The 24,652-nt window shown below is 38.3% G+C and overlaps 1 protein-coding gene across 2 annotated transcripts; it reads left to right on the top strand.

Moving 5' to 3' along the window:
* Positions 1-592: 592 nt before the first annotated feature.
* Positions 593-21,463, top strand: tmem106ba (transmembrane protein 106Ba). Of its 2 annotated transcripts, none has more exons than XM_072253391.1 (8): positions 593-636; positions 4,916-5,122; positions 8,066-8,129; positions 11,439-11,598; positions 13,956-14,096; positions 14,421-14,470; positions 18,399-18,452; positions 19,741-21,463. In XM_072253391.1, exons 2-8 carry the CDS (start codon positions 4,927-4,929, stop codon positions 19,865-19,867), a joined length of 792 nt encoding a protein of 263 aa, XP_072109492.1. In that variant the 5' UTR covers positions 593-636; positions 4,916-4,926; the 3' UTR covers positions 19,868-21,463. The 2 variants fall into 2 exon arrangements, with proteins under 2 accessions (XP_072109492.1, XP_072109491.1); XM_072253390.1 differs by lacking the exon at positions 593-636 and adding an exon at positions 683-769.
* The last annotated feature ends 3,189 nt before the right edge of the window (positions 21,464-24,652 follow it).

Raw genomic sequence — 24,652 nt, 5'->3', positions numbered from 1 at the left:
CTGCTGCCATCGGGTAGAACGTACAAGAGTTTCACAACTCACCAGGTTCAGGAATAGTTACTAACCCCCACAACCATCAGACTCTTAAACAATGGGAATAACTACACTCACTTGCCCATCCATTGAGATGTTCCCACAAAGTCCTTAAAGATGTTCCCGCTTTAAGGACTCTCATGTTCTTGTTTTTTACTACTACTTATTTGTATTTTCATTTTCAGTTTGTTGTTTTCAGCACTCTAGCTGATCTTTCATTGATCCTGTTATAGTTACTACTCTATAGAACCGCTGAGTATTCCCGCAGGAAAATGAATCTTAGGGTTGTATATGGTGACATATACTCATTTTGAACTTTGACAAACTATCCTCAACTTGAAATCTACATTGCCTTTCAATCTACTTGGGTACAAAAGGGTAAGAAATACTTGTTTTTGCAACTCAGCAGAAGAAATCATTCCGGAAATCAAAAATTGAAACTAAACGCAGTAACCACTCCCGCTGACTGCTTTGGCAGTCGTCCCCGCCCTTCGGCAGAAGCACCCGCCGCAACCGCAGGGAAGCGCTGTGACGTCATCCAATGGTTCTGCGTATCATCACGGAGTCGGTGCCTGTGCGCTTGCGCGGCGTGCAAAAAAAATGGTAAACACGGGGTTCGGTCAGCCCATCTTGTTATTTTTTTTGTAAATAACGAATATAGCGCGACGTTAGACGTGACTCCGCTAGAAAAGCGTCAGAACACAGTCTCGGTTATCGGTAAATCCGGAGTGAGGTGGTAAGTTTACATTGTTTGACGGACGCGCTGGCGGCGACTCCCAGTTTTGGCCGGCCCCACCGGCTGTCCCGGTGAAGGTGTACGGCCTGAGGCTCGGGTTGAGAGGTGAAAACCTAGAGTCTGGATTAGTGGGTGCCGCCGCCGGTAGCGGCTTATCCTCCGCACCTGAGGCAGCGTGAGTAAACGTGTGGAATCTCTACCATGGCCTTCCTGTCAGTACGCCACAGATGCTGACACTTCGTTCGACGTGTGTACTGTGAAGCTAGTCTATCTAAGGGTCGTGACTTTTCTTCTTTGTACGGATTGTATCTTCTAAATCCTGGCGGAAAATAATTTCCTGTTAATTCAGATTTTAGAGGTTAAACATACAAGTTAACATTTTCACGCACTAATATAGGAAGGTGAAACTAGCAGATAGCACGTGTTTTGCAACGAGAAAGGGGGGGGGGATTCACTTGGGCGATCGTGGTGACCATAGAAGACTTTCTTCCTCTGTGGTTTTGTCTGACTTAAGTTGCCTGATGTAGTAATTATGGGAACCACAGGCTGCCATTGATTAGACAGGTATACGGTTTCGATCCGCTCGCGTTGCAGGGATTTCAATACTGGTTACTAATTCTTCACTTCGTATAAAGGTGGAATCTCCTAGAGAGGCATTAATAACAACTTGTAGTGTGTTAATCTTATCAGTGTGTTAATTTTGTTCATTGTACTTGAACGAAAACTGTGTGTAAACCGTTCGTCAAGGTAATAAAAGTTTGCAGTTTTCAAATTTAGTCGCGAAACTTTGGCGACCCACGGATGAAATTGTTCTAGTGTTCGGTCGAATTTAGTTGGATTTAAAAACTGTTAATCAGTTTCTAAATGAATTCAAGAATCACGTGACATGTAACTAAAGTTGCTTCCTTCGAGCAGAATAATTCATTATTCACTTTTTTTTTAAAAAAGAGCTTACATTGTTATGTAGTTATGAACTAACCAATTGGTCTCATTCTAGATGGTTAGTCTGTGCGAATTACCTAATTCTGCAATTGATCAGAAATGGCTTTGCAGTTGTTTGAATTAAAGAATTTATTCCTCTTTACTCTGAATTTTTTGGTTAATATCTCTGATTTTTTTTGTACCTACTCCAATAAGCTTACCTACTCCATTTGCTTATTTAATTTGCTCTTCCATGCTGTGTGATCATTAGGAAATTTTAGTCATTTCATCTTGTTTCTAGTATTGATTTAACATTAACTACAAACACTTTGCTATCCAAAGCAACCCACAAAGTGCTGGAGGAACTCAGCAGGTCAGACACCATGTATGAAAATGGATAAATAGTTGACACTTTAGGCCGAGACCCTATTTTAGAACTGGGAAAGGGAATGGGGAAGGTGTCAGAATAAAAAGGTGGGGAGAGGGGAAGGAGGACGAGCTCGAAGGTGAAGCTAGGTGAGTGGGAAAGACAAAGGACTGGAAAAGAGGGAATCTGATAGAAAAGAGAGTGGACCATGGGAGAAAAGAAAGGAGACACCGGGGAGGTGATAGGCAGATGAGGAGAAGATGTAACAGGCCAGAGTTGGGAATAGAAGAGAAGGGAGGGAATAGGAAAACAGTTATGGGAAGGAGAAATTGATGTGCATACCACCAGTTTGGAGGCTTCCCAGACGGAATTTGAGGTGTTGCTCCTCCACTGTGAGGGTGGCCTCATGGTGGCACAATTGCAGAATGGGGGTAGGAAGTAAAATGGTTGGCCACTGGGAAATACTGCTTTTGGTGGATGGAGTGGAAGTGTTCGACATAGTAGTTCCCCACTTTACATCGGGTCTCACCAATGTGCATTGAAGGTGCATCAGGAGTACTGGACACAATAGACAACCCAAACAGATTTGCAGGTGAAGTGTTGTCTTACCTGGAAGGACTTTTTGGGGCCCTGAATGGAGGTGAGGGAGGAGGTGAATGGACAGGTATGTTATTTCATTTCTCACATTTGCAGGGATATGTGCCAGGAGGTAAATTACTGGGGACAGATGAATGAACCAGAGAATCACAGAGAGAAATCTCTGTGGAGAGGTGGAGGGGAGGAAGTAAAGATGGGTTTGGTGGAATGATGCAGCGGCTCATGAGGTGGTAGGTGAGGATAAGAGGAACTCTATCCCTGTTAAGGTGGAGAGAAGATAGGGTGAGTGCAGACGTTCGGGAAATAGAGGAGATGTTGGTGAGGGCAGCATCAGTGGTGGAGGAAGGGAAACCCTGTTCTTTGAAAGAGGAGGACATTTGATATCATAGAAAGGAACGCCTCGACCTGGGAACAGTTGTGGAGATGAAGGAACTGAGAAATGGAATATAATTTTTACAGTAGACAGTGGGAATAGGTGTAGTCAATATAGCCATGGGAATCTGTAACTTTACAAAAGTTGTTGGTAGAGAGTTTATCTTTAGAGGTGGAGACAGATCAAGAAAGGGGAGAAAGACATTGGCTGTGGACCAAGTCTATTTAAGGGAAGGGCGGAAGTTGGAGGCAAAATTGATGAGCTCAGCATGGGTGTGTGAAGACGTAGCATTAATGCAGTCAACAGTGTAGCACAAAATGAGTTAGGAAGCACTACAGGGAAGACTTGGAAGATGGACTGTTCTCCGTAGCCAACAAAAGGCAGGCAAAGCTGGGGCCCATGCACGTGCCTATGGCTACCTCTTGAGTCTGGAGCTGAAGGAAAAATTGCTGATCACCACTTCTACAAGATGGAGAAGGGTGATGGTGGAGGGGAACTCAAGTGGATCTTTTGATGACAAGGAAGTGGAGAGCTTTAATCTTTCTTGATGGGCGATAGAAATGTATAGGGACTAGAGATCCATAGTGAAAATGAGGTGATCAGGGCCAGGGAATTGAAAGTTGTTGAGATCAAGAGCATGAGAAGTGTCACAGGAAGAGACCAAACCAAGGGAGAGAGAATCCAGTTGAATTTTCTTCAACTTTGAATAATTTGTACTGTTGTCACTTGCTGAAGCTGTGTTTCAGGCGTATGACTGCATTGAGCTTTTGTTTAGAAACTCAGAAGTCTCCCCCTTGAATTTTTAAACTTTGCATTGAATTTTGTATGTTTTCCTCCCCTGGATATTTAACAAACTTCAAGTTTCTAAAGAATAATCATTAAATCTAGCTCAGAGGTTTACATAAAACATAGCACAGTACAGCCCACAGTGCTGTGCTAAACTAATCAATTTACTAATCAAATGCCCAACTGAACTAATCCCTACTAAACTAAGGTAATCTGTGTGTTTTCCATATCCTGCATATTCATCCCTTCTCCCATCACTAGAATCATTTGTACAATGATTCCAGTGATAGAAGAGAAAGGATGCTTCTGAATGTGACACATTTTTTGGTTCAATATTGAAGAATATATTGGAATTTGCAGTTGAACTTTGGTATGCACTGATTAGCAGACAATGTTGCTATTGTCTTAGAAGTAGCTGAATTTTTAAATGTAATTCATAGTCTGGTAGAATATTATTACCTTCAGTCACCATGTAATGATAAAATATATTGCTGGCTACATTTGGGTAGTTCATATATTTACTTGAAAATTTGCCGGATATCTCTTTGCAGTCTTAGACTCTGGATTTTCTTTAGCAGCTACATTTAAAATGCTTGACTTTAGACTTTGATCATTTTATTCCTATTTTTGCTTTTCTCATTATTTTTGTTTGAAATGTTTTGGTGCACATATTATCATGGACAGTTTGAACATGTTAAATATTTGTCTCTGGTAATAATTCACAATTCAAGAGCATGTACTATTCTGTGATTCTGTATTTTCTGTATAAAACCTTGGCTGAAATCAGCAACAAATTAGTCTGCTGGTATTTGGGCATTTCTCAATTCTGTCTACCTCGAACAGGTACAAAATATAGGAGATGATTCTTCAAGTGTGAAATAGAAACAATGCTAAAGTACTCAGTTGAGGTGTGAAAGTTAACATTTTGGGTTACACTTTTGTTAGTCTGTACTTAGGTTAAATTAATGTTTTGGAACAAGTCTTAGATTTTTGTGTTTAGACTTGCACTGTTTTTCTTTTTCCATCTAAGCTGTTCGTTCTCTTTTGAAGGTGGATGTTCTGTGTCCCATGTTAGAGTTCCCATATTTAATCTTTCCTCCAGGTGATTGAAGCATGGGGAAAAACCTATCACGTCTATCCCTGCGCAAACCTATCATTGAAAGTGGTGAATCCAGCAAATTGGAGATCTCATCCAATCACAGTGAGGACTCTAGAAATGGGGATATTTCCCAGTTTCCATATGTGGAATTCACTGGTCGAGACAGTGTTACCTGTCCAACATGTCAAGGAACAGGAAGAATTCCAAGAGGTGATTGTTTCTGAATATTTTCATTGCTAATTTGGAGACTTGCTTTAACTACATAGAGTGCCACAAGTATATTAGTTCTACTGGATAGCTACTATGTATCAGTATATGCAAGTTACCAATGAAATAGTAGATTCTTATCTAACATCAGAGAAACAGGCCCTTTGGCCCATCTGGTCCATGCTGACTTAAGGTGCCCACCTCAGCTTGTCTTATTGCCTACATGCATTTGGCTTTTGTTAATCTATCTGCTGCAACCATTTCCTCTAGCAGCTCATTCCATATATGGACTACCCTCTGGGTTGGGTTGGGGGGGGGGGGGTGAAGATGCCTGTCTGGTTCCTCCTAAATTCTCACCTTGCCTTGTAGAGATTAGAATTTTCACAACTAATCTAGTAATCATTTCTTTACCACAGCCACTTCGTATTTACATTAAACTATATTGAATGCAATGTTATGGTTGTGGCCTAACTAGCATTTTTCACAAGATCAATGTTATCTCCTTGCTTCAGTAGTCTGTGTGTGTTTATGAATCCTAGCTCATCAAATGTTTTGCTAATCACACTGTCAACATGTCTTGCTACTTCCAGAGGTTAATGAACATAAAGACAGTTGACCTATCAGTTCCTACTCAATCTTTGGAACAGAATCATTTTGTAGTGTACACTATTTTGTTTGTTTTCGTAAGGTGTATCATTTTTCACCTCGCTAATAAACTGTTGCCTCCCTGTCTGCTTTTGCACCCAGAATATGATTACCTTTCAATTTCACTGGCCACTTTGTTTTGCCATGCTTCTAAGTCTTGTGCATCATCTGCAGATTTGGAGAATTTTCCCTGTACGTTCACATGTCTGAGCAATTAACAGATGATTCTAGTATTAAGTTTTGGGAAACATCACTGTAGGTCACCCTGCAGTCTGAATAAAATAACCATTCATCACCAATTTTTTAACCCCATTTTCTTATTTCTGCTACCGCTGATTTTTAAGTTTTTAAATTCTATTTACTTCAATGTTGCTAACCAGCCAATTGTGTGGCATGTTATTAATCCTGTTTTGGAGCATTCTCAATTGAATTGCTCCAGTATTGGCATCTATTTCTGGGCTGTCAAGGCCCTAACTTCTGGAATTCACTTGATCTTTCTGCTTCCTTACTCTGCATTGTTAATCTTCTTTTGATTAGGTGTTTGTTTGATTGGTTGTTCCATATCATCTTGGTTCAAGCATTTGAGTTATAGTCATACTTTATTGATCCCGGGGGAAATTGGTTTTCGTTACAGTTACATCATAAATAATTAAATAGTAATAAAACCGTAAATAATTAAATAGTAATATGTAAATTATGCCAGGAGGTAAGTCCAGGACCAGCCTATTGGCCCAGGGTGTCTGACCCTCCAAGGGAGGAGTTGTAAAGTTTGATGGCCACAGGCAGGAATGGTTTCCTATGACGCTCAGTGTTGCATCTCGGTGGAATGAGTCTCTGGCTGAATGTGCTCCTGTGCCCAACCAGTACATTATGTAGTGGATGGGAGACATTGTCCAGGATGGCATGCAACTTGGACAGCATCCTCTTTTCAGACACCACCATCAGAGAGTCCAGTTCCATCCCCACAACATCACTGGCCTTACGAATGAGTTTGTTGATTCTGTTGGTGTCTGCTACCCTTAGCCTGCTGCCCCAGCACACAACAGCAAACATGATCGCACTGGCCACCACAGACTCGTAGAACATCCTCAGCATTGTCCGACAGATGTTAAAGGACCTCAGTCTCCTCAGGAAATAGAGACGGCTCTGACCCTTCTTGTAGACAGCCTCAGTGTTCTTTGACCAGTCCAGTTTATTGTCAGTTCATATCCCCAGGTATTTGTAATCCTCCACCATGTCCACACTGACCCCCTGGATGGAAACAGGGGTCACCGGTGCCTTAGCCCTCCTCAGGTCTACCACCAGCTCCTTAGTCTTTTTCACATTAAGCTGCAGATAATTCTGCTCACATCATGTGACAAAGTTTCCTACCGTAGCCCTGTACTCAGCCACATCTCCCTTGCTGATGCATCCAACTATGGCAGAGTCATCAGAAAACTTCTGAAGATGACAAGACTCTGTATAGTAGTTGAAGTCCGAGGTGTAAATGGTGAAGAGAAAGGGAGACAAGACAGTCCCCTGTGGAACCCCAGTGCTGCTGATCACTCTGTCGGACACACAATGTTGCAAGCATATTTTGGTTTCACAATAATTACAGTGGAACTAGTTTCTCTGCCACATACAAACACAGATCCAGGTCCCTTGTGTAGCAGCTGATAAAACAAGTTGATTAGAAATTAGGTGCTTGGTACTGCGTTAAGAATTTTGCTTTTTGGGGAGGTGCTTTGGGTTCCCTCTATAATCAAGAACTTTTTTTAATACATAAAACTGTTTGAACTGTGAATAATATTAACACTATTTATTATCCTGTCTCCTGAGTACTCTGAGGGTATCAGTTAGCAGTATAAGGGTGGTACAGTAAAAACCTAAGAGGCCTGATATTTGATGATTCAGCATCTGGCTTACCAGGGCTCCAGTCACCAGCTGCTGTCCACTCACTGTGCTCATTGGAAACTATTATTCTCCTAGATAGCATTTTGAAGTGACGTATTAATAGAATAATGTTCAGTAGTCAAAACAATATCCATACTGCTGAACATGTACTGTATGGGAAGTTCTTGTACACTTAGGACATGGATTGTTTGTGTGTTATTTTATCAAAAAAAACCTTAAAATTTCTTAGTTGAGGTGAAAAGGAGCATTGGACAGTACTCCCATGTGAAAATATCAGCAAATTTTGTGGAAATTTTGTGTTTTTTTTTCTTTTTAAACCATTTCTTTGGAACAATCCTTTTGGTTTTGAGAAGATCAAGTGGATCTGTTTACTAGCCAATATTAAATGTTTTCATTTCTCCATTTTAGGTCAAGAAAACCAGCTTGTGGCATTAATTCCTTACAGTGATCAAAGGCTAAGACCCAGGCGAACGTAGGTTGTGTTGACATTTTAAGGAATGGTAACAGTTGCATCAATACATGCCAAAATAGATTTGTGTAGTTCTATCGTGAACTTAGAAGTTCCATCATTTAAGAAAAATACTATGCTTTGACTCTTAAGTACTTCATATTTATGTTTCTGTCAAGAAAACACTAATCAATTTCCCATTAAGCTTCCTGGATAGTAATCAAGCAACACATTCTGTGATGGGAATGGAGTGGCCATGAAACCAATTTCATGTTGAATCAATCCGTTTGTAATTGTGAATTATTTGATCATCAGGTCTTATGGTACCTGTTTTGTGGCAGCAGTGCAAGGAAATAAAATTACAATAAATTCTGCAAAAATGTGAAAAATGGGTTAGTGGTCATGGATTCGTGGACCATTCAGAAATGTAATGGTGGAGGGGAAGAAGCCATTGCTGAATCATTCAGTGAGAGTCTTCATGCTCCTTTACCTCCTCCCTGATAGTAATGAGAAGAGGGCATATCTGAGATGGTGAGGGTCTTTAGTGATAGATGCTGCCTCCTTGAGGCAGCACTTCTTGAAGATGTTCAGATGCTTCCCATACGAGTAATTTTCCTTCAAATATTTAGAAATTGAAGAAATCGCTGCAATGTTTGGTGCAGAAATTACAATGTGTTATTAAATGAAATGTGGAGGTGTTTCCTTGCATTTTCTGTGACAAAGTTGCATGAGTTATGTCTTGATAATTCTAAATTCAACTGAATATTTTTGAGACCTGTATTATCAGTAGTAGTAATTCTACCACTCTCAACATTTGGAACAACAATTATTAATGTAATGAGCTTATTGGACATGCAGTACAAGGTACTTCCGCTGAGAAACAATAACATGGTACTTCCACTGAGAAACACTTATATTTTTGAGTTGAGACTTTGTTTATATAAAAATAAAGGTTCTTTGTCATCCTAAAATTGGAATCCTCCTATAAATGATAATTATGAAATAAAATTATCAATTGTAAGGCATCACAAATCCGAAGGTGATGTGAAATACCCCTTTCCTTAATAGATATTACGAGACCAACTGCATTTCTTAAATTTTGTGCGATCTTTCCTTTTTGGTGGCTCTTCGGTGTAGAGGCTTGCTGTTTTGCTAGTTGAATGGGTAATGGGAACATGTAAGGTTACTCCAAACGTGATTAGTGAGCTATGTTTTGAAGAGTAATTGAAGGAGAAGGGAATGAGCACAAAATGCAAGATTTAAAAAAAAAAAAAGACTGATGTTATACAAGACATCGAAAGGCTCTTAATGGGCAATCCTTCACATTGGAGGCTGGCTTGCTTCCACTCTGGTTTTCTTAGCTGCATTGGTCCGCTCTGAATCCAATGCGAGAAGCAAAGAATCTTCAGGAAATGAGCAGAAGGTGCTTGATGGGAGTGGGCATAGGGCTTGCTTGTGAGTGGTGTCCTTCTGCACTTCTCAGGGCTCCTGATTGCACTTCAGATTTTCAGTATCACTGTGAATGCTCTTTCTCCACTTTGAATGATCATAGGCCAGGAAATCCCAAGAGTCATTAAGGATATAATATTGTACCTCATGGAGGCGCTGAGCATACACTTGAATCTTTTCTTCTGTCTACTTGGAAATGCCTTGGCGCTTGGATTAGAATGAAGGCACTCTAATTATGTGTGATAACATATTGTGATAATATTCATATTAAGGCTATTGAGAAGAAATGGGATAGCCACAAAAATGGATGAAAATTAAATTACACCTGTTATGTAAATTGTAATTCTTTGCAGTAATGCTTATTTCTTACTCCTTCATAATGAATGAATCATTTTGCCTAGCAATGCAGTTAATTCTTCACTTTTCAAGCAGTGCTTTGAGATCTTGTCTTTTGGATTTGGCCAAATTTCCCATCTTGTGTGACTGGGTGTCACATTATAATAGTTCCTGCGAGGTTTCATATTTGTTTTGAGGTTGCAAGACATTGCTCTGGATGGCTGAGTTGTGTTTTTTTTTGTAATACTGATTAGAATGAGTATTCTAGTATTGACTAGCTGAAGTTTAGTGGCATCTGGATTCCCTATGCCATTTGTTTGAATAATTACCCTACAAATGGAATTGCATTTTTGAAATGGCAATTCTTCCAAAGGCATGCTAGGCTTTTATGCCTTCTGGGTCTTCATAGTCAACTGAATAATAACTTAATTGGAATAATGATGAGGGGTGATAATGAAGAGATGAAATCACACCCATATATAATGTAGTGGTTAGTGCTTCCCCCTCCCCCCCCCCCACCTCACAACCCCTGCCGTTGCATTTTCTTGGAGTTTGTATACATTGAAGATTGACGTGTACAGTGTGATTTAGGGAGTGGATCTTTACCATTATGTAGTAGCAATTGTGGAACAATGACTATTCCATGGCAGATTGCAGGAGTCCCTTAAAGTTCTCATGCCCTTGCAATCCTCTATTCACTATGTGTATCCTCTTGTTCCGAGAAATGGACACTTGTAGAATTGTGATCAAAGCTGTTAAATGCTGAGCTTTAGTAATTTGGTTTAGCAAAAGGTCCCATCAGTAAGTTCAGGCTGACCTTTGAGTTGTTTAGGAAAATGAGCTTTGCTTTATCTTTTTTAATTAGTTCCTCTCTGTCCCCTGTTACTACTTTCTTCCTCCCCCCCCTTCACCTTTTGAGTTTTGCAGCTAATTTATCTTAATACTTCACAATTATTTGATGAAAAGTTGCTAGGTTTTTAAAGTGCTGATTGAAAGTTAACTAACTTGTGCCTTGACACCATTGATGCATCAGGAAAGATTTGATGTACTAGGCTTTTTAATATTTAAATAAAAAGACTGTTCAGTAAATACTGTTGGCAAAAAAAATTTTAGGAGGGATTGAGGCCATCAAAAAAACCCAATCAATAACTGAGTACCTTAACTTCATTTACAAATAGAATGCTAAATATATTGGTTTTTATTATTTTAATTTTAACTTTTTGTGGGTTTTTGACATTCTGTTTTGAAAGACAATGGAATTAACTCTGGTGACGAAGAATCTAAGCAAAATGTGGGATTTGGTGTTAGGTTGTTGTCACTGCAAATTCTAGATATTTGTTTCCATTGGAATGAAATTTACTAAGTAGATAAGTGAATGTGGTCTGAGAGAAACCCAATCAACAAACGAGTGCTGGTTAGGATGATGAGAATGTATACTGCCATTGCTTCAACGAAGTATTCGTATTGTTAAGCTTTTGCATGATGTGATGCAATTATTGATGAACATACTATGTCTTAGTGATTAAATTCTTGTGTTTTTTGTTTCAGGAAGTTGTATGTAACCTCATCAGTGATACTCTGCTTGCTGCTTTCTGGCCTAGCTGTTTTTTTCCTGTTTCCACGATCTATTGATGTGAGTTATGTCGGTGTAAAGTCCATTTACGTCAGCTATGACCAAGGCAATCGGGTAGTATATCTCAACATCACAGTAAGTAGCTTATCTCAGTATTACAGTAAACCTTGACCCATTAAATTGATTTAAACACCTTAATTTATCCTTAAAAGCTGGAGGTATTTTTTTTGTAAAGTTAATAAAGTTATGCCATTGATATAATTACCATCTCATTCAAACAATTTCAAGGAAAAATCCTCTTGTTATCGATTGTACTTGAACTTGTCTATTTCTTTTGAGTAATTCTATTATGCAGATGTCTGATGTAGAATTTTTCCCCTCTTAAGCTCTTCATTGTGGCCTGGTTAATAGGGTATAGTCTATCTATTTACTGGTTACAAGTATTGCAGTTGATTTTTTTTAATGCACACCAGTTGCAATGTACTGTTTCCTTTTTGTATTTATTATAAGAAATTATTAATTGCAATAATTCTATTCTTTTAATGTTGCTCTTAGACTTGGGTTGATAGGATTCTGATATAGTCAGGGTAATACAGCACAGGACAGGCCCATCAGCCTAACTGGTCCTTGCCAAACACAGAGCAGTTGTTATGTTTTGTAACTCCGAAACAAAAACTAATTGAAAAAAAACAAAGAAGCTGGAAGCTGGAAATACTAGTCTAACTCCATACTAGTCCCGGTTGCTTGCGTTCAGCCCATTGTCCTCTAAGCTCTTCTCCAAGTCCATATCCAAATGCCCTTTAAGTGTTCAACTTGTCCACTTTGGCAGCTCATTCTAGGTGCTTACTACTGTTGTGTATTTAGAAATTTTAGTAATATTGGAAATATTGTTTAAACAATTTAAATCATTATGCCATATGTATAAATGTTAATTGCATAATCATGACACTATCATGACGTGTACATGCCTCGCTTAAAGTAAAAATGAAATTAGATAAACATCCCCGACTCCTTTGTTTTCCTTTCAATTAGTTTTTGTTTTTTTTAGAGTTACAAAACATAACTACCCTGTTTTTTAAAAATTTGCTTTGACACAGAATGACTGAAGTCCATAAGGTATACTCCCTCAGAATCAAGACTGTAATAGTTTGCTAACTGTCATTACTTTTTTCCTCCAGCATTGTGTTGTGTTCTATTACAGTCTTTTGTTATTGTGCTAAGTTTTGCAATTGGTTTGGTGTATAGATATGCAGTTTTTATAGTTCTAGGTAACATAATTTTTGAGATTACTTTAGCGCTTTTTATCTCTTGCATTACTTTCATTTGTATCCCAGAGTGGATCATTACATTACCCCACAAAACTTGCCAATGAGCCCCAGTGATACTGGATCAGGGGACTAACAATATTTGGTCTAAGACAAGTTTTAAAGAACATCTTGGAGAAAGAAAGAAGCAGGTTTGGGGAATGCATTTGAGTTTGGGATTGTGATCTGGTAAAGATGAGAAACATGTTAGATTTTAAGGTAGAGCTTGAGCTGATTTACTGAATAAAGTTTAATGATACAAGCGGCTGGGGAAGAGGGCCCATTTTGATGACGGTGTGAATGCCGTTACAAGCTTATTACTAGATCACATGTTACATTGCGGTTGCAAATTATAATTTGGTTTACACTCAGTGAGAGAGATTAGTCAATGTCATTGAACTATATTATTGACCAAGAGTGAAGGCAATTTCTTTTGTTTCAAATTAGAAATGCAGTCTGATAGCTTGGAGTGTTCAGTGTTGACAGGAGATGGGCCAATTATCAGCCTGCTGGGCAAGCTTAAGGTGTGTTTTCATCATTGTAGGTTAAGGCATCTGCAGAGGTTGATGTGGTTATAGGAAGGAAAACTATTATAGGTGATCAGCTATGTTTAGGTAGATCAGATTGGAAGCAGGTGAAAGTATTTCCACTAGGTTGAATGATGGCGTAACACTGAAGGAGATTGGCATGTTCAATAGATACAAAGGACATTAGTTTGTCTTTGATACAGTTGCATTTATGATGACTTTTGGTGATAAAACTGATAGCTCTGGTGTGAAAATGTGGCAGTGTGCAGTGGCCTGGAGTTGGCGGAAAAATTGAGTGATTTTTTTTAAAAAGAAAAATATTTTGTGTTGGAAATATGGCATTCTTTACAAAATCAGCCTAAGTGAGTATGATGAAATGTTGTTGTTTACAGATTGGATTAGTACCAATATTTATTTGTTATTTTTAATTGTCTACCTCTTTCAGTTTCTCCTTCACCTCTGCCTTCTGAACACAGTGAATGAAAGCTGTGCATTTGGTATCTCATAGTGTATGAGAGATTAAAGCTGAAGTCGTAATGTTAGTTTTCTGCTACTGAGCACATTGTTTACATATTTAAAAATATACCACATTAGAAGTGCATTTGTATAACTGTGCAAGGAAATTGCCTTTTGTTCCTGAATGTTGTTTAATTCTTTGCAGAGCACTCTAAATATCACTAATAACAACCTCTACTCAGTCAGTGTGGCAAACATTAGTGCTCAAGTACAGTTTTCCAAAACTGTTATTGGGAAAACGCGGATAAGCAACATTACCAAAATTGGACCTCTGGATATGAAGCAGGTAATTGTTGGTAATGAATAGGCCCTTTTAGCTTTGACAGTTTACTTAAAATATTTTGGTTTGGAATGTAAGATGTATGCAGGAGCGTTGACAGATAGAATTGTTATCATTTGGCTATGTATATTAGGAGTTTACAGTGTAAAGTAATTTTCTTTATGTTTGTGGGTTAACTTCATTACTGAAGTGAGATCTGTTTTCAATATTTAATTTGTTATCTGAAGTAATCTCATGATGAAGGCGAGATTGTAGAATTTGTTCTTTTAGTATATAAGCTTTATACTGCATGTTGTATTTTAGTAAGCATGCGTTGTATGTCTTTCACAGATTGACTACTCTGTTCATACTGTAATAGGAGATCAAATGAGCTACATGTAGTAAGTAACGATCATTAAAATTTAGTAAAATCCATACATATTTACATTATTTGACAATTCAGATTCTGATCAAACTGAAATCTTAATGAGCACTGTATAATTAAAACACTAATAAAAGTGGAGTCCTTGCAAAATCACATCGGTAAGTAAGATTACTTTTGTTTAAATTCCATATGTCTGCAACATGCTAAGTTTATGGAAGGTGGTAGGAATAACTTTCAAGTTCTTAATTTCAAAGCTTGAAGGAAATTGATTGTCAAAATACAGGTATACAACCGTTTACAACCCTGAGATTTATTTTCTTATGTGCATTCACAGGAAATAAAAAAGCAATAATTAATGAGAACATGAGATGAATAGTCCTTGAAAGTGAGTCCATAGATTATGGGAACAGTTCAGTATTGGGGTGAGGGAAGTTATTCCCTCTGGTCCAAGAGCCTGATGGTTGAGGGATAATAACTCTTCCTGAACCTGGTAGTGTAGGTCCTGAGGTTCCTGTACCTCTTTCCTGACAGCAGCAGTGAGTAGAGAGCATGGCCTGGATGGTTGGGTTCCTTGCTGATGGCTGCTGCTTTTTTTTGTGACAGTGCTCCTTATAGATGTGCACAATGGTGGGGAGAGCTTTACCTGTAGTGGACGAGGCTGTATCCACTACTTTTAGTAGGCTTTTCCATTCAGTGGCACTGATGTTTCCATACCAGGCCGAGTTACAACTAGGCAATTTGCTCTTCACCACACATCTGCAGTATAGAAGTTTGTCAGAGTTTTAGATGACATGCTAAATCTTCAAAAACTTCTAAGAAAGTAGAGGTGCTGCAGTGATTTTATTTTCATAATGTCACTTGCATGCTGGTCCCAGCACAGAACCTCTAAAATGATAACACGGAGGAATTTAAATTTGCTACCTCTACCTCCCAATGAGGACTGGCTCATGGACCTCTGCTTTCCTCTTCCTCTAGTCAATATCAGTTCTCTTGTCTTGTCTTGCTGAAATTGAATGACAGCTTGTTGTTGCAGAATCATTCAGCCAGATTTTCAGTCTGCCTGCTATATACTGATTCGTCACCACCTTTGATTTGGCCAACAACAGTGGTGTCAGTAAACTTAAATATGACATTGGATCCGTGCTTAGCCTCTCAGTCATAAGTATAAAGCGAGTAAAGCAGGGACTTGTACACAGCCTTGTGGTGCACCTGTGCTGATGGAAATTGTGGAGGAGACGTTGTTGCCAACCTGAACTGACTGAGGTCTGTGAATGAGGAAATCGAGGATCCTTTTGCACAAGGTGGTATTGAGGCCAAGGACTTGGAGATAATTCAGTCACAAACAAGAGAAACTCTGCAGACGCTGGAAGTCCAAGCGACACACAAAATCCTGGAGGAAATCAGGCCAGGCAATATCAATAGTGGGGGGGCGGGGGTCAGAGGAGTACAGTCAACATTACTGCATTACTGGCCAAGGCCCTTCGACAGGACTGGAGGGGAAAAATAAAGAGTAGGTTTAAAAGCTGGCGGAGAGGAGAGAAACACAAGGCTATAGGTGAAACTGGGAGGGGAGGGATAAAGTAAAGGGCTGGGAAGTTGATTGGTGAAGGAGGTACAGAGCTGGAGAACGGAGAATCTGATAGAGGACAGAAGGCCATGGAGGAAAGGAGGAGGAGCATCAGAAGGAGGTGATGGGCAGGCAAGGAGATGAGGTGAGAGAATGGTGAGGGGGTGGGACAGCATTACCAGAAGATCGAGAAATCGATGTTCATGCCATCAGGTTGGAGACTATCCAGGTGTTGTTCCTTCAACCTGAGTGTGGCCTCTTTGCGACAGTAGAGGAGGTCATGGATTGACTTATCAGAATGGGAAGTGGAATTAAAATGGGTGGCCACTGGGAGATCCCACTTCTGGCGGATGGAGCATAGGTGCTCGGCGAAGCCATCTCCCAATCTACATTGGCTCTCACTGATAAATAGGAGGCCCCACCGGGAGTACCAGACATAGTACATTACCGCAATGGACTCACAGGTGAAGTGTCACCTCACCTGGAAGGACTGTTTGATACCCTGAATGGTAGTGAGGGAGAAGGTGTAGAGGCAGGTGTAGCAGTTGTTCTGTTTACAAGGATAAGTGTCAGGAAGGGGATCAGGCCCTGCCACAGCTGTCAAGCATCTTTCAGATTCAAGTTTAGCCCAGAATTGCCATTTCGCCCATGAGATGGCTTTCTGGAAATTGTACTTGGACCTCTTGTAACTTTCTTAGTTGTCAGACTTTAATGACTCTGATCTGGCCCTTGCGAATCTCATGGTTCACCCAGGGCTTCTGGTTGGGGAATACTTTCAATGATTTTGTGAGGACATGCTCATTTAGGTGATGGTCTTCATTCCGATCCTCTGAGCACTTGAACATGGCCCAGTTCACTGACTGAAAGCAATCCTGTAGCTGAACCTCTGCTTCCTGCAACCGCCTCTTTGTCCTTGTCTGTGGAGCCTTTCTCTGTACCCTCTGCCTTTTACAAGTAGGACAGTCAGATGAACAGATTTTCAGAATTGAGGTCTAATGACAGAACAGTAGGTATTCCTAATCATAGTACAGTGGTCAAGTGTGTTGGGACCCCTTGTGCTGCAGTTGATATGTTGATGATAATTGGACAGAAGTTTCTTCAACCAAGCTTTATTAAAGTCCTCAACAATGATTTGAATAAGTGTCAGGGTGGGCTTTTTCTTGTGTGTTAATGGCTGTTCTCAATACTTTGAGTGCTTGTTTAACATTGGCCTTTGATAATCTGCAGTCAGTATCACATAGTAGAATTTCCATTAGTAAGTAGAACAGTTGGCACTTAATCTTTAGATGTTCCAGGTTGGGGAAGTAAGTGTGATAAGATCGCTATGTCCAAGCATCACAAAGTGTTTATCATGAAACACAGACCCTCCCTGTCCACTTTTGACTTCTTCGAATCTGCGGTCCAGCCCATCCGGTGTATGGAGAAGCCCTTGCGTCTTATTGATATATCCAGTGTGTCTGGAATGAGCTCTGTCTCCATGAAACATAGAACACAGCAATACTTCATTTTCTTCCAGTATAGCAACCTTGACCTGAGGTCCTCATTCTGGTTCTCCATTGGCTGTACATTTGCTAACAAGATACTGCATAGAGAAAGTTTTACACCCTTAATTTTAATCTTGCTTGGAGCCCTTCCCTCCTCCCTCTCTTCTGACGATGGCAATGTAGCTGTATCTGCTTGAAGATGTTGTACCTGCCTTCCTGCTAGTTAAGTCTGCTGAGTTATTCAGAAGCTCGTGAAATCATTAGTTAATTTAGACGGTTCAAAAATATGTTAAAGGGAAATTACAAGCTGCAGGTTGCAGTGAGAGTAGTTTCACTGGCGCCATTTTGCAGGATAATTGGTTTTATGATTATATCTAAAATCTCTGGTATTTCTCCATAAATAATAGTTTTGTGACATGTCAAATCAAAGTTGTACACCTAGTAAAACTGGAGTGAGTTAATCAGTCACCAACATTAATTTGCATTTGACTGTTTATGTTCACCAACTGAAATATACTTCAATACTTGTGAAGTATTGAACCCCAACTTCTCAATGTTTGTGTTGAACTAGTTTTACAGAGTCTATAGGTTCAAAGATTGTCAGGAATGCTCTTTATTTCCAGTTTGCTGGCTGTAAAGGAAAATAAATCCAATGACAATATTTCTCCAATCTAACTAAATTTCACATGCTATAGCAAAAGTACTCATTTGTTTTTGGATGTTGATGGATCACAACAAGCTTTCTAGCCTTGGCTGAAAGCTGATGCAATGTGAGTAAATGGAGTTAGTACTAAAGAGTGCAGTTAGAAAGTGAACACTTTATTTGTTGCAATTTACAATGTGGTATTATGAAACTTGTAGCTGAAAATGGTTGTTTTATCATTGTTTTACAGTGGCTACTGCACGCTGACATCAATCAAAGTACATAATATTGTGATTTTGATGCAGTAAGTATAAATAGTGTGCACTGACGTGCTTGCATGACTTTATATTTTGAGTATAAAAGTGGGAACAAAGGAATTGTTTTGGGTTTAACTACATTCATTTTATCTGGGAAATAGCAGATGTTATACACATGGTATATTTGAAGAGAAGGACATTTTTGTGTGAAGATTGGAATTGAGCTTTCAATTAAGAATCCACCCTTTTAGAATCCTTAAGTGCTTCTCAAGAAATAATATGTTGCCATAGTTGTGAGGTGGCAGAAGTGACACGTAAATTATGATCATTAAGTCCTGGAGTATCAGTAAGGTAAAAAGGGCATAATGACTGATTTGTTTTTTTGGTTGCTTAGTAAATATTACGCAGAATGCCAGCTGAATGTTCAGATAGTGCCATAGGAGCTCTTGGATCTCCCTAAAGGCTGAATCTCTGATAATGTTATAGTTGCTCTCTACTAAGTTCAATTGTCAAACTTGTACATGCTGAATTTTCAGATTTAGCAATTTGGCTTTTGATTTGATGGAGGCTAAACTGATTAATTTATTTCTGTTTAACACTTTGCATTAACAAAAGTAGTCAAGCTAGCCTTTGTAATTAGTTCATGAAGTAATTAAATATGCTTCAAGATGTAGTTTCATACTATTCCAAAGAAGCACATTCTGCTTGTTCTTGTCAAAGGTGTAGCTGTGAGAACATGCCAGGATCAAACTGTGCTGTTTCCTCCTGGGATCTGGAATAGCATTCGCTTCAGTCCTGCTCAAGTCCTTTTGCTTATTTACTACTTTGCAATACACTAATTTGTATTGATGCTGCTGGGAGTGTTCAAATAAAACTTGAGAATAAACTATTATGCATCTAATATATGTTAAAAACCAAAACTATTGAGGTGCCATTAATGCTGCTGATATTGACAGATGATGAATGCTTATCAGTCATAAGAGTGCGAATGGTGGAGGTCAATAACAGTATAAAAGTAAAAATGTTGAGATGCAAAATACATTACCTGCCTGTAAGATACAGCACAATATTACAGGTGGATGACCCTGCATTGTTGTATTTCCAGTTCTAAAATCTAAAATGTTTTTCTGTCCTTAAGTGATGCCTAATCTGCTGGTTATCTCCAATATTCGTTTTTTAATTTGTTTGTTCTTTTATTACTTGTTTTGATGGCTGTCATCTTTGTTTTTCCATGATTGTCAGGAGCTAATTTCAAATAAAAAAACATGGTAACTATTTGTTCTAAGATATTGATGCAGCATGGAATAAATTTAATTGATAAAATATTTCTTCCAGAGCCACTGTTACAACATCCTATTTTGGACACACAGAGCAAGTTTCACTTGAAAGGTATCAATATGTGGATTGTGGGAAGAACACCACTTACTACAAAAGATCAGAAAATCTCAATGTTGTACAGTAAGAACTATGCCTCAAATACAGGCCTTGGAATATTAATACAAATATTGGGTTTGCAAGATGTTCACATTTGTGTGAAATGAAGATAATTATAATTGAAAGTGACTAATGTTAACTACAACTGGGGTCACATTGTCCCAGTACATGCAAGCAGGTTAAAGGGAACTGGTTATCTCTACTTGGTCAGTTATGTTAAGACCTCTTTTGCTTTTCTGGAATCATTTTTGAATTAATTTCTATCATCCATGCACTAAAACTTTAATAGTAAAGATGATGACTTCAGTGTGAGTGTTCTACTTTTAATTCTAATTGAAATTATCTTTTAAATGTATTGTGGAGATGGATACTACTTGCTGTTGACAATGTGATTTATCTTATAGTAATTAACTAAACACCTTGTATGGATCACAAATTTTCTAATTAGTCATTTCAAATTGTGTTGTTTATTCCAATCCTCACCTAATATTTAACACTAAACAAATAGTTGTAGAAGTTTTTATTAGGCAGCATCATACACCAACTGATATTTTATTTGAGCCTCAACATTCACTTTGTTTACTACACAATGCATAGTTCTGTTTAAAATACAAAGAATTCAAAGAGCTCCAAATGACTTCTGTATTATTTGAAACATGCCCTTTTGCGATTTAGTTTTTGATGTAGCGAAGGCATACTCTTAGCTTGCATCTGATCAAGTATTTGAATACAAATAACACTTCCTGTTTTATGAACGGTGAGCAATTTCCAATTATTTATCAGCAACCATGCACTTTAGTTACTGTCAAATCATAATAAATACAAAAGTTTAGCAGTTACGTGTGGTACTTCAGATAAGCGAATAAACTATTGATGCGGAGACGTAAAATCAACCATCTTAATGACATTATAAATTTGGTTTGCTTTAGAGATGCAGTTCGGGGATAAAAAATGATGTTTTGAGGCAAAGATAATTTTTGAGAAGTGGATAAACTGACCATCAAGGGATTAAATGTTTATTTCAGTCTCAATTCTGATTTCAGTATATCTTGGTTATTTAACTCAAACTACTGAATTGCTGCCATGTAACCACTAATTTATTACTGAATTTTATTCTGCTAAAACTGAAAATAATGCTCATGGTATATTGCTTGATTGCAGTGTTAAGAGTAACTCCAATCTTTTTTGATAATTTTCTGGTGAATTTTGCAAAAATAAGATTGTTTGTAATCTTTGTTTTGAAGAAATCCATTGGACTTCATTATTGTTACCACCTTTCTGGAGTAGATAAATTTCAACTTGTAATGTGGAAAATGTTTAACTGTTAATTGAAATCTTAAATTGCAGTAGTTTAATATTCAGTGGGTTTGTAATTGAATGACTTGCACATCTGATGCACTTTCTGCTCTGACACATTGATTCCTTAGAGTTTTCTTATTGTGCTTTTCAATGTTACATTCAGGTAGACTAAATTTTTCCAGTGTCGCTGTCTGAAAAGCATTCTATTTGACATTATTTTGATATAAAATCAGAATTTTGCAATCATGACACATTTACGATCTCTGAATTTAGAAAACTATATTTTGCATCCATTGTTCCAAATAAAATGTTTTTAAAAGACTGATTCACAGCCTGAATTGCTATTAAATTTTAAGGTGTGTAGTGTGTACATTTAATATTGGCTTTTGGATTTTATTACACCTAATTATATCAGTCTTTAATATAGATTTAATGTTTGTTTTTAACTAAACCTAATGGGACTTTACTATTCTTAGCATTTCTATACAGTCTTTGGGCTTTTATCTGCTCTTCTAATGTAGGCATATACAAATTTCAATGTTGTATTATCACAATGAAAACAATTTAAAGCATTTGTTCCAATGAAAACAGTTTTGAAGTATTACAGTTGCAAGCTATATTGAGGCCTGTATTTCATTGTAAAGTTCCCCTACTTGCTTTCCATCTCCCCTCTTCTTCCCAACCAGAGCACAAAAATGAATTTTACCACTCATAACAGTAATGTATGTATGTTCAGACATGACACTTGTGTATTAATTAAATTTTAATTGTACACCTTCGTCTAATACTCAAGCTTATAATAGTAAAGTGAAACAGTTTACAGACATTAAAATAGGTTTCTCGATACACACTGTTAATTTGTTTAAGCTATTTTAACATTTGAGTTTCTGCTAATATTAAAATTTTAAAGTATTTATCTTGAAATTTTGTTCAGTTGCTAGTTAACATACCATCTGTTATACAATATCATAGTAATGACTGTACATTTTAATTCTAGTTTTCAATATTTGGTACTTTTAATGGTTTAAATGTATTTAACCATCCATTCCACTTATTTAGCTTCTACAAATCTCCCACCACCACGAGGGATGCTTAATTGACTGTTTTACATTTTGACGTTGCTACGTAGTATCTTGAAAGTGCTAGTTTTTCTCCATTGTTCTATTACTTTGTACAACAGATTCAGTGTTTCTATTCTTTCCTAGATGAGTACATTTTTAGTATTTTGTTGTTTTTGTCATAAGTAATTCCAGTGAAGATTGTAATCCTGAAGATTTTTTTACTTCTGTTTGTTATCTAGTGCTCTGTTGCTTAAGCATTGCTTCCTAGCTTCACTTCTCGCTTTTTTTTTTGCAAGAAAAGCAAAGTTATGTGGTGCAAGGCAGAATCAACATTGATATTAAATAAATCGATCAACGTGCACAGAAAAGGTCAGTTTTCATGTAGATTTGGGTGTTGGAGTTCTGAATGATGGGTAGTATCCCTAGAATGATGTACAAAATAAGATAATGTCAGGATATTTTCCCCTCTATTGTAGCCTTTGGCTTGCAAAAGTGTCAGTGATTCCATTGCCCTATTTGGCCATCAGATTTTTAGCACTGGTGAGATCTAGCAGGAGTGATGCTGAAGCTTTTCAGGGAATCTCCTTAATATGGGAGCAACTACCAGATTTCTGTTTTAAACTGTATCTACTGCAAGTTTGCAGAGTTTTAAAGGATTATGTCAGTGTGTGTTGATTGTTTTGCTGTAATTATCAATTTGACTTGTGTTGAGGCAATCTTTTATACAATAGGGGCTTGTCATGCCTTACTAACTTGATTGAGTATTTCAAGGAGATGATAAAGGTGATTGAAGGAAGTGCATCCATCGCCAAACACCATCACTATCTGGGCCATACCTGCTTCTCATTACCATTAAAGGCGAATGATGACACACACTCAGGACTTTAGAAACAGCTTTTTCCTCTCAGCTATCAGATCAGAAGAATCAATCACGTTTATTATCACTGACTTTTGAAATTTGTTTTGCAGCAGCAGTACAATGCAATATGTAATATGCACAGTGGTCACTTTATTAGGTACAGGGGTGGAACTCTTCCTCTGTTGCTGTAACCCATACAAGATTCAATAGGTTGTGTATTCGGAGATGCGCTTCTGCACACCTATTTTAACTTGTGGTTATTTGAGTTACTATTGCTTTGTCAGTTTGAACCCGTCTGGCTATTCTCCTCTGACCTCTCTCATTAACAAGGCATTTTCACCCACTAACAGGATTATGTTTTTGGATTTTTGCACTTTTCTCTGTAAACTCTAGAGACTTGTGTGAAAATTCCGGGAGATCGGCAGTTTCTGAGGTTACTCAAACGACCCCATGTGGCACCAACAATCATCCCACAGTCAAAATCACTTGGATCACATTTCTTCCCCATTCTGATGTTTGGTCTGAACAATAACTGAACCTTAACCATGCTTTTATGCTTTCAGTTGCTGCTGCATGATTGGCTGATAAGCTATTTGCATTAACAAGCAGGTGTACTTAAAGTGGTCACTGAGTACGCTTTAAATTATCGTAAGAAATATTTTTCTTTAATGCAATAAAAGTAGGTACTGCTCAGGGGTTCATTATTCAGAAATCTGATGATGGAATGGAAGAAACTATTCCTAAAATGTTACGTGTGTCTCCAGGCTTCTGTACCACCTCTGGTAGTAATGAGAAGACACTTAGATGGTGGGGGTCCTTGATGATAGGTACTGCCTTTTTAAGGCATCAGCTTTTCAAGATGTCCTCAATGGTAGCGAGTTCAGATTTCTGAATGGTCCGTGAATACTACTGCCTTGCTAATGTTTTGCTCTATTTTTATCTGCAATTCATAATAATTTTGCCTTTGCAGTATACAGCTGCTGCAAAACAATTGATATCATGTCATTACAGGACCGTGATAATAAATGTGATTTTGAAAAAGCTCTGGTGGATCTAGAACTATGGATTTTAACACTGCTTGATAAGATCTTGAGTGGTAGTGGGGCGAGCATAGGAGCAGTGATGACTGACAGAGAGCTCATTTATTTCAACTGCCGTTTTTATTGCGGCAAGCACAATAACAGCCAGGGTGCAACAACTTGATGAGGGTTAACTTAGTCACGTACAGACAAGGAGGTGATTATTACACACCCTGGCTACGTTCACAGTGGCATACAAGTGAGCAGTTGTATAACCAGAGCTAAAATCAATGAACTTGAACATCTCACTGTAATTCTACTGAACCCGCACACAACGAAAGCATTTTAAAAGAAGAATAATAAGTAGCACTGGCTGCTAGGCAAGTTGGGGCGCCTGGAACACCATACAGTTTCCACCTGAGGGATCAGCGGTCCCTGGCAACCCGAGTCCACAACAAAGTCCAATAGTCCCAGTGGTGGTTGATGCTGCCTGAGGCACTGCAGGCTGTCTGGAACACTCCCAGGGGAGGCACTATTTGGTGAGGCAAGAAGCAGGGCACCTGGAATGTCATCTT

This window comes from Mobula birostris, chromosome 3 (genome assembly GCF_030028105.1).
Source record: "Mobula birostris isolate sMobBir1 chromosome 3, sMobBir1.hap1, whole genome shotgun sequence".
NCBI classification, from domain to species: domain Eukaryota; kingdom Metazoa; phylum Chordata; class Chondrichthyes; order Myliobatiformes; family Myliobatidae; genus Mobula; species Mobula birostris.
Note: the sequence above shows the minus strand (reverse complement) of the source record. Positions and strands in the feature narration are given on the sequence as shown.